The sequence below is a fragment of the Choloepus didactylus genome, chromosome Y (assembly GCF_015220235.1).
Source record: "Choloepus didactylus isolate mChoDid1 chromosome Y, mChoDid1.pri, whole genome shotgun sequence".
NCBI lineage: Eukaryota > Metazoa > Chordata > Mammalia > Pilosa > Megalonychidae > Choloepus > Choloepus didactylus.
In genome coordinates this window covers 39,648,928-39,660,172 of record NC_051335.1, presented here as the reverse complement: position 1 = coordinate 39,660,172, position 11,245 = coordinate 39,648,928, and the positions used below count along the sequence as shown (strand labels likewise).

The 11,245-nt window shown below is 32.3% G+C and overlaps 1 protein-coding gene across 1 annotated transcript; it reads right to left on the bottom strand.

Annotated features, from left to right (window-relative positions):
* Positions 1-4,569: 4,569 nt before the first annotated feature.
* LOC119524297 (protein diaphanous homolog 2-like) lies at positions 4,570-10,949 on the bottom strand. The gene is made up of 2 exons (XM_037822921.1): positions 10,843-10,949; positions 4,570-5,071 (listed from the first exon to the last, which is right to left on the bottom strand). Exons 1-2 carry the CDS (start codon positions 10,942-10,944, stop codon positions 4,925-4,927), a joined length of 249 nt encoding a protein of 82 aa, XP_037678849.1. The 5' UTR covers positions 10,945-10,949; the 3' UTR covers positions 4,570-4,924.
* Between the last annotated feature and the right edge of the window lie 296 nt (positions 10,950-11,245).

Below are 11,245 nucleotides of genomic sequence, written 5' to 3'. Positions count from 1 at the left end.
TACGCGGCAGTAAGAAGGAACGATCTCGTGAAACATATGACAACATGGATGAACCTTGAAGACATAATGCTGAGTGAAATAAGCCAGGCACAAAAAGAGAAATATTATATGCTACCACTAATGTGAACTTTGAAAAATGTAAAACAAATGGTTTATAATGTAGAATGTAGGGGAACTAGCAATAGAGAGCAATTAAGGAAGGGGGAACAATAATCCAAGAAGAACAGATAAGCTATCACGGGTAAATTTAATGTTCTGAGAGTGCCCAGGAATGACTATGGTCTGTTAATTTCTGATGGGTATAGTAGGAACAAGTTCACAGAAATGTTGCTACATTAGGTTACTTTCTTGGGGTAGAGTAGGAACATGTTGGAAGTAAAGCAGTTATCTTAGGCTAGTTGTCTTTTTCTTACTCCCTTGTTATGGTCTCTTTGAAATGTTCTTTTATTGTATGTTTGTTTTCTTTTTAACTTTTTTTTCATACAGTTGATTTAAAAAAGAAGGGAAAGTTAAAAAAAAAAAAAAAGAAAAACAAGGAAAAAAAGATGTAGTGCCCCCTTGAGGAGCCTGTGGAGAATGCAGGGGTATTTGCCTACCCCACCTCAATGGTTGCTGACATGACCACAGACATAGGGGACTGGTGGTTTGATGGGTTGAGCCCTCTACCATAGGTTTTACCCTTGGGAAGACGGTTGCTGCAAAGGAGAGGCTAGGCCTCCCTATGGTTGTGCCTAAGAGCCTCCTCCCGAATGCCTCTTTGTTGCTCAGATGTGGCCCTGTCTCTCTAGCTAAGCCAACTTGAAAGGCGAAATCACTGCCCTCCCCCCTATGTGGGATCAGACACCCAGGGGAGTGAATCTCCCTGGCAACGTGGAATATGACTCCCGGGGAGGAATGTAGACCCGGCATCGTGGGACGGAGAACATCTTCTTGACCAAAAAAGGGATGGGAAAGGAAATGAAATAAGCTTCAGTGGCAGAGAGATTCCAAAAGGAGCCGAGAGATCATTCTGGTGGGCACTCTTACGCACACTTTAGACAACCCTTTTTAGGTTCTAAAGAATTGGGGTAGCTGGTGGTGGATACCTGAAACTATCAAACTACAACCCAGAACACATGAATCTCGAAGACAGTTGTATAAAAATGTAACTTATGAGGGGTGACAATGGGATTGGGAAAGCCATAAGGACCACACTCCACTTTGTCTAGTTTATGGATGGATGTGTAGAAAAGTAGGGGAAGGAAACAAACAGACAAAGGTACCCAGTGTTCTTTTTTACTTCAATTGCTCTTTTTCACTCTAATTATTATTCTTGTTATTTTTGTGTGTGTGCTAATGAAGGTGTCAGGGATTGATTTTGGTGATGAATGCACAACTATGTAATGGTACTGTGAACAATCGAATGTATGATTTGTTTTGTACGACTGCGTGGTATGTGAATATATCTCAATAAAATGAAGATTAAAAAATAATAATAATTTTAAAAAAAAGAAAGTTAATATCCACACTTGTAGGAATTGATCCTAAGAAAATAAAAATAAAAAGCCAAACATTTACATACAAGAACGTTCAACTGCAGATTTATTTATAACTTTGAAAACTTGAAAACAATCTAGATGCATAATAAGAAAGGAATGATTATGATACTCCATAAAATGTAATAACATACAGACATTAGAAGTCACATTTTGAAGGTTAACATAGGAAAATTCCCATAATGCTCCATGAAAAATCAGCATGCTGAGAGACAGAAAGAGAAGGAAATGTGCCAAGCTAAAAAAATATAAATCTTCAGTGATGTTATTGCTGATTTATTTTGTCACATATGTTTCTAAATTGCCTACAAGTGTGTATTAATTTCAAATATCAGAAAAGAATAATAAAATGTGATAAATAATAAAAAAGAGTTATCTTTGAATATTACCGTGAACCTGCCCTGTGCTGTGGAGTATCAGAATGATAACATGACTGGCATTCAAATAGCTGTTTTTTTTTTTTTATTCCTTTAAAGACAAGACAAATGAGTTCATGCCTGAACCTTAGCAATAGTGATTTCAAGTAGGTATTAATAAAAATGCTTAATTATAAGACCAAATAGCATAATATATTTCACGTGGAAGGTTTCATATCATCCTTCAAAGATAATTCCAGAAAGTATAGCTAACTACCAGTCTAGGATGATATATGGTTGTTTCCTCAGCAATCTAGGGGGATGAAGTTGAACAACTCATTCTTTCTTAGCTCTAAGGTCAGGTCTATGAAAATATAAATTGATCTACTTTGATAGCCTTAAAAGGTCTCAAACTACTGAAATAAGCCTGAATTTCTTTGTTCAAACCTAGGAACCAAGAACACATTTGTAATGTTAATTAGACCCTACTGTATATTTGATTTCTACAAAACCTCCCACATATCAGTATAAACTGAAGGATTTCAGACAGCCATGCTTCTAAAAAGCAAGGCATTGAGCTATAATAACATAATGTATTGTTCTGTTTTGTTTTTCTTAATGGGGCATTCAGATTAAACTGAGTTTGGGGTGTTGAAATTTATCAAATAGGTTAATACTTCCAATCATTCAGGCAGAATTCTCATAATCATGATAATTAACAATTATAGCTTGAGTACCTTGGACACAATGACTTACCAGATATTAACAGAGGGAGTTCAGTGGAAGACTTACCTTTTTAAAGTGCCTATTATGTAAGAAGGAGGTAAAATGTAACCAAAATAGTGAGGATTATATTACATACCTATCAGATGAGTGAAATCAATGTCTAATCTTTGTCTATACTTGAAGTCTGGGTCAATACCACTGCAGTGCAGCAGTATCTGTGAAACACACTCCTCAATTATTTTGTAATACTGTGGCCTAAAAAGGAGAGAAAGTATTCTTAAATACTTTTTCTACCTAAAAAAATATCAATTTTCTTAAGAAGGGATTCAGCAAGATAAAGGAACCAAGTCTTTTTATAGCTCTGTTTAAAACAACAACAACAACCAAATTTTTAGCACTTATGTCCCCTTAGGAGAAATAAGCCTAAGCTTAAAGATGGTCTGGACATTATAGCTCAAAACCCACTGTGATAAAATGTACGGACAACATTTAGTGACTTAGTACTGTAGTTTGCTGAGTATAATGCTTGTGCTCAAAGACACTTATTAATCTTTTAACTAGAAGCAGACTTAGAAAGCATTTCCAAGGCCACTTGACTACCATAATCCTAAAATAATCAGTTTAAATATTCATTATATTTTAAAATACAGAGTATAGCTGGTACCATTGGAACAGCAATGCCATCAATGAAAATGGTTTACTCTTGATCTCCCGGTGGTTGCGATAGAGGACCTATATTAGTCATGCAAGCCACTGCTCCTCTACTATCATGGCCACATAAGATAGGGGGCAAACAAATATTCTGTGGACTACAAGATCACAAAAGCATTTTTATTTTGTTCAGATGAAGTACTCATTAAATCTGAAATTATTATTGTTTACATTCAATTGCATTTCATTATTTGACAACATATGGAGAATAAAAACAATGGGCATTGAAACATTTTTCCTAGGATGTCAAAAGAAATGAAAGTTTAAATGCATTTATTTAGAAAATACAGATTTCAAAGATGGATCCACTTTTATAACAAAAGTGAGGAGCTGGAAAATCACTATACAAGAAAGGTAAATGAGGAGGCATAACCCAACATCCTAAAAATAACCTGAACTATCAACATTTTCTCCTAAACAGAATTAAGTATATGATGGGTAACTTCTTAGTGTTGCATTAAAGTCTCACAAGGTCCCTTAACTGGCTCCAAAGTTAATACCAAACCAGCTTTATGGTAAAATTTGGTTATAAGAGAAGTCTATATAAAGAAAGAAAGCAACATATTTATTAATTAATATAAAATGCATTTACTATTAGAGAAAACCCTGCAGGCTGGGATCACTAATGATAGATAAGAAAATATAAGCAGTTATTTTTTATAATAATAACATTCTGTTTTTCATTACACACACATTTACCCAACACCTATGTGTAAGAAACTTTTGGTGGGAACATTGGAGGAAAGAAATGAAACATAGAATTTCTGCCCTCAATCTCATAAGGGCAGAAAAATGTTCATAAATGAAAGAGATACAAACAAAGCAAACAAAATACTCCAGGAGTTTCAATGAGGGAAATATTACTTCCAACTTTGGGCAGGGGCAGGGGGTGAGAATTAGAAGGGGAAGAAGACTTTACAGAGAAGAAGTCCAGCTCCAAGGTCACTTTGGTTCTGAAGCATTTCATGACTTTCCCAGAATCCCAAAGTAAGAAACTGAATGGTTGGGAAACAAATGGCCAGCAACACTATGACAACAATCTCTTAGATACAAAATAATTTCATATAAAACAATTGCCACAGGAAGATTATATGCCAGCTTTGTTTGATTCAGATGCTTCCACCATTCAGCCTTGTTATAGTCAGATACTATTGCATTTAAATATAAATATATATATATTAAGAATACAAACATTCATATAAGGAATAAGTCAATGTTTGAATTGAATTATATCTCTAAGTCATTGGAGCACAATTTAATAAATTGAAGAAGCATATTACTTATAGACATATGTGAATTCAGTGAACTTCTCCATGAAAATTCTTATCCATGAGGTAAACTACCTTAGGCTCTTATCTATCCAAGACCATTGAGCAGCGTATACCTATAATACAGCAAATCAGTGTGCAGATTTCAGTATAGTCTATGTAAATTGTCAGGACAGTCTTACAATTCCGTAGCATGAATCGCAAGGACAGCATTATCGTGAGATTATAAAGTAACTAAATGGATATAAATTGGGCTAGTAGACAAATGCTCTAATAATGGTCCATAAAATTGCCCACAAATCCCTCCTGCTTCCTAATACATGCAAAATTATGTTTGTGGTTTCTCAAAAGGATATTCCATTTCTGCTCGAATGTCATTGAGGCGGTGTGATAATTCAGTTAAGTCGTCCTCTTTGTTCTCATCAAATACTTTCAACTGAATATCAAGCTCATCATTCTCTTTATCTTTTAGATCCTAAATATAAATACAAAACTTAACAAATAACAGTGTGACAGCAGCATACTTTGACAGCAGCATAAGTTTGATAATAAAGACCATAACACTATTATTCATTTGCACACAGAAGAATTTCATATTTTGACACAGGCACCTGGTTTCCTAAAAGAAAGTAAATGTAGCTAAGTTTTTCTTTTTTAAACTAAAAGGACCTCATTACAATCAGTGTATTTTCTTTTCATGCCCCAGATTTTGATTATTCACATAAAAAATTAACTATCACTTTTACAATGGAAAGAAAACTAATTGCTAACCACCCAAATTAAATGCTGTCATTTTGACTAAACACACTAATCAAAAATCATAAAAGAATTCATGCAGTTAAAACATTCACATATGCCTTTGGCAAAAAAAATGCAAATACAGATCTATTGTATCAATGGAGAACAAATGCAAGGATATATTCAAACACAACAGTCCCAAGTATGGCGTGAAAAGTTGTATAAACAAATATATTTTAAATGATATTTTGTGATTTTAAAGCAAAAAGGCTTTAGGACTTTTTATCAAGCTGTGTCTGTCTAGTCTCCTCCCCCACCTTTCATTTTTGCTTAGCCTAATCACAAAATACCAACTTGGGCATCAAAGATTTGTTTTTGTAATACATTATGAGCACATGCATTACAAACCTCTGATAATTTTCAAAATAATAATATAAAAAAAAATTCTTGAAGCATGCCACACTAGAGATTGTTGGGCTTAAGATATATCACCTGGAAGATCTTTAAACCTGTGTCCATTAAGTTGCAGCATTCAAAACCCAAATTGATAATCATAACTGTGGATGCTCAAGGGTGATACCGAAAGTGGTACTAGTATGTTCAGAGCTGAGCTTGAATTCTAAAGGGAAATGCAAGCATGGTGTACTTTAAAATAAGTAGATAGAACAAAATATGGTGCATTTCTTGTTTCTATTTTTATTCAATAGAACAATTATAAATGAAGATGTAATGGCTATTATTAAAGCCAAACACAAATTTAAAGCAACTTCTAGATGTTCATTTCCAAATACTCACATATGTAATAATATACTGAAAATTTACCTATAGGGCATACGAAAATAGTTATTAATCTGTTTCTACATAATTTCATATAAATGTATTAAAATAAATGTATTTATACTTAGTTTTCACTTAAGTAATAACTTGTTTGGTGTCTACTTACTCACATTGAAGGGGAGTGAAGAAATTTACTGGAACGAAAAACTATCTAACACTAGTGGGTCATGTTATTAGGTGATTTCTTAATTCTACTCAGAAAACAACAGAAACTAGATACACCCAATACACCAATCATTGTATAAAAAACATTTCATACATTTTAGAATATGGATTTTTTACTTATTCTTATGTCACAATGTATGATCTCTTAAATATCCACCATAAAACTTGAACACAAATATATTTGAATAATAGAAAAATCTAAACACTGTCATTTAATTAGCATCAGAACTTTAAAAAACACAGAAATCAGTCTGCATGATTAAAATATTTTCTGTGAAAATAAATGGTTAAACATTTAATTTAGTTTTTAATTAGGCCCAGACATTATTTATACAATATATATAGCATGTGAACATATATAGCACAATATAGAAAATATAGCATGTATAAATGTAATGTGCTGCAAATATTATTTATTAATGCTCCAGGCATATTAACATAAATATATGCATGTTTACATACATACGTGCATACATGTATGCATATATATAAAAATTCCTTTCAATCAAATGTCAAACCTTGAAAGATACATTCATACATTCTTTATAAAATATTTTAATGAATAAATAAAAAAAATTTTAATTGCATGAATGTTACAGATATCCTACAAAAGAAAATGGAAATGCATCACTAAAATTTTATATTTTAAAATGTTGAAGATCATAAAATTACAGAATTATACTACTATTATGTGAAATATTATAAATATTTTTCATATTCTTTAAATAGACATATGGTATAGAAACTGAACTGTTTTTGAAGATTCCCTGAAACATATAATTAATTTCTATGACAGTCAACAAAGAAAATCAAAGTCCATTACCAGCATACTACTGAATACTAGTCAAGCAATTAAAATTGTGTACTTAAAAGAATAAGAAAGGTTTTGCCTGTTTTTTAAAAGAGGTAAAGAATCCCCACTGCCCACAGACACAATTTCATACTATCTTGTTCCTTTACATATCTAATTTACCTATTATTTACTTAATTTATTTAACTAAAAAGTCGGATGGAAAAAACTACACAAGAAGTCAATGTAAGTTAAGTACAGAGCAAATACTATTTTAAAAATCAGCACATAGTAACATCTCATTTATTTCAAATTAATAAAGTAAATTTATCAAAGAGAATTTCCTAGATAAATTAAGTATATAAGTTCCCTTTAAATAGTAAAATTTAACCATAGAAAGAGGGAAGATTTTGAAAATAAAATTTTTATAGAATGATATTAAAATTATTGTCCTCATCTCTAGGATCCTGATAAATCATTATGAAAAAACTTTTGTTCTGCTATAATATTATGATGATCTCAGGGGCTACTGAAATACTAAAAACTATTCTTCCCTAACATTTAATGGTTCCAGATAAATATAATTTTTAATCACTGTACTGACTATTTTTTTATTGCTAGTTATTTTTTATTGAGATATATTCACATACCACACAGTCATACAAAACAAATCGTACTTTCGATTGTTTACAGTACCATTACATAGTTGTACATTCATCACCTAAATCAATCCCTGACACCTTCATTAGCACACACACAAAAATAACAAGAATAATAATTAGAGTGAAAAAGAGCAACTGAAGTAAAAAAGAACACTGGGTACCTTTGTCTGTTTGTTTCCTTCCCCTACTTTTCTACTCATCCATCCATAAACTAGACAAAGTGGAGTGTGGTCCTTATGGCTTTCCCAATCCCATTGTCACCCCTCATAAGCTACATTTTTATACAACTGTCTTCGAGATTCATGGGTTCTGGGTTGTAGTTTGATAGTTTCAGGTATCCACCACCAGCTACCCCAATTCTTTAGAACCTAAAAAGGGTTGTCTAAAGTGTGCATAAGAGTGCCCACCAGAGTGACCTCTCAGCTCCTTTTGGAATCTCTCAGCCACTGAAACTTATTTCATTTCAGTTCACATACCCCTTTTCAATGTACCAACTATTAATATTTGCGCTAGCCACATCTATTTTACTGCTCTGGATATTCTATATTCTAGGAAATTAGAACTCCTCCTCTTAGAATTATGTATAAACTAAGAATAAATAGAGAAAAAAGTAAGAATTTTAAAGGCTCATCTATGGATATATTATTAAGCTTTAGTGCAATAAAGCTTTGGTGTATCAAGTTGCAATAAATTTTATGAGTTTTAATATAAATATTTAGTTAATTAGATAGTGAGTTAATTAGTTATGGATGTCAATAGTAATTGGCAGGTTAGGTAAAACATTAAAGCATGGCCATTCTGTCTTTTGCTCTAAATTGTGAAAAAACTACTAACAACAACGTTAGTAATAGTAAAATCTATGGTATTAAAGGAATTACCTCCAATTTTCTGAGGGACCATCTACCTGCCCTCTGGTTCACATCTTGTATATAAGAATTACCCAAAAAAAAAAAAAAAAAAGAATTACCCGGATAGTGTGTGTGTGTGTATAATTTTATATGTATATAAAGTTATATATATATATATATATTTTTTTTTTTTCAGACCAAACATATCTACTCCACAACCAATAAAATTTTGACAGTCTCTTTGTAGGGGGATATACCCTACCTATTAGTTGAGAATCAGAGCCATATTTAGCTGGTGTTACTAATTTAAGTAGATTCCGTAACTCCACTGACTTAGGAAGAAAAAAAACTGAGAATCCCTGTGGGGACTTCCTTCTATTCTAAAACTTTGGAGGCAGAAACATGACACTTTCTACTTTTCTCTCCCTCAAGAATCACTGAGATCTGAGAACCTGGGCACAATGAAGAGATGTGATAGTTAAAGAAAAATCTAATTGGAAGCATATATTAAGAATATATATATAAAGGAGTACAAAATGCTACAAGAGGCTGTATATAGGGCTAGATGGCCAATGAGAAAGCATAACTTGGAAACATTAATGTGTAATCTTTACTATCAGCATATTCAAATGAATAACATACTGTGAATCCAGTAAGCCCAGCAGAGATTAACACACTCAGACCAAATATACAAAAAGTAAGAACAAATACTACCACCCCATATCCTTCCAGAAAAGATGAGGACTAAAATAAATTAAAATGAGAGCCACGGTTTTCTTGATGAATCAGTCAGAAAACAAATGTTCAACAATAAATAGACATAGAGAAATAAAAGATGGAAAAATAACAGCAACATCTAAGGTAGAAAGCATGGTATGCTAGCAAATGAGTAGCAGATGCTAAGGAAAACTTGAAGCCAGCATGCTTCCAAAGAGAACCAATCTAAGTGAGGACAAGTGGGAAACCAATTAAAACGCAACTGAAAAACAAACCAGAATCAAGACTACAGCCTTATCGCTAGCTATCTAGTCCACAGACTTTATCAGTCTTTTCATGAACAGAAATCAGTGATAAAACAAGAATATTTTACACAATTAGGTAAATGTGCCTAAGTTAATTGCATATGGAACCTCTATACAGACCACTTAAAATGTTGCTTTGATTCACAGCAACCAATTCCATAGTCAGCAACTAAAGAACCACTCAAAGTTAGGATAACACAGAAATTTCTGAAACCAGGTAGACCCAATCATACATATTATTAAGATGAGTTTCAATAGACTCAATCAGACATCTCATCATGATGGGTTTCAACTACTTTCAGTTAGGACTATCAAGACCACAACTTACAGACACATGCTACACTCTGATTCCTCACCAAGAAACGTCCTTGATTTTGGTATTTCTAGTAACCCAGTTCTTATACACATAGTCATTGACAACTCTTTGTTTCCTTTCTCAGTCTTTTTATTTTTCTCTCTTATTTTTACTTGTTTCTCAAGTGTGTTCTGAGTAGCTTCAATAAAGAGACTAGGAAGATTTTACTTGTCTCCTTTAGCAATGCTATGATCTTGAACAAAGTTACAGTTCAGTTAACATACTTCATAAAATATAAAGCCACAGAGTTTTACCTGTATTTACAGAATAAGTGTGCTCATTTATCTCTGATCCAGCCTACATAGCTATTTCAAATAGCATTTTGAACACTAGCATAGTTAGAATATTCATATTCAATTTAAAAAATGACATTCTTTTCCTTAGAAAAATTCTTAAATCATTTTAAAAAGAGTATCAACCTTAAGTAATGTGTCTACAATATAATACTGAACATAAGTGGCATCAATCTGTTATTGAATAGGAAAGCAAAAAATTTTTAATGAAAATAAAACTGCAAAAAATACACAGTAGTCTTCTATGTTCTCGATATTCACTAGTCAAAAAAAACAAAGTGCCCTTTGAAGATATAAGTGCCCTTAAAGAAGAAAAAAAAAGCATCACTTCTGGACACATTGTTAACAGAATTATGAATCATCAGCTCCATAAAGTAACTGATATTACTGTGATATTAAAAAGATCACAAAACGTCTAATGCTTTACAAAAGAAAATAGCAAGGCATATTTATTTATTCTACGTCAAGTACTTTTGTGTAAAGAGAGAAATAATGTTAAAGTTAATCAAAATAATAAATGTATACATTCAACTTACTGGTAACATTGTTTTTAGTCCAGAACGGAGAAATTCATTCCTTAAATGTATTCGAAAATCAAGCTCATAAGGCAAAGTGACAAGGGCATTTATAAACTGCATGTGGGCCACCTACAATTAGAAAACAAACTTTGTTTAAAAATTTTTTATTTTAATTGAAATATTTTTACTTCAGGCATTCAGAAAATTATTTTCATTTTTCCATTCAGTAAAGGTATTCATACATATTTTATAACGTATAAGAAATGAAAATATTTCTACAGGCATAATGATGAATATGACTTAAGAGTATAAACAGTAAAATTAACAATAAAATGTCTAATGTCCGGAACAATTCTAAGGAAGATATGATGGATAGTCAAGTACACTTACGCTTTGCCAAACAACATAAAGGAATATTAAA

What these genes read in the sequence shown, in the direction of transcription:
- LOC119524297 (XM_037822921.1), bottom strand. Translation starts at nt 10,944, where the DNA reads ATGCAGTTTATAAATGCCCTTGTCACTTTGCCTTATGAGCTTGATTTT. An exon ending in GACTAAAAACAATGTTACCA is followed by an intron (nt 5,072 to 10,842) that starts GTAAGTTGAATG and finishes ATTTATATTTAG; the next exon opens with GATCTAAAAGATAAAGAGAA.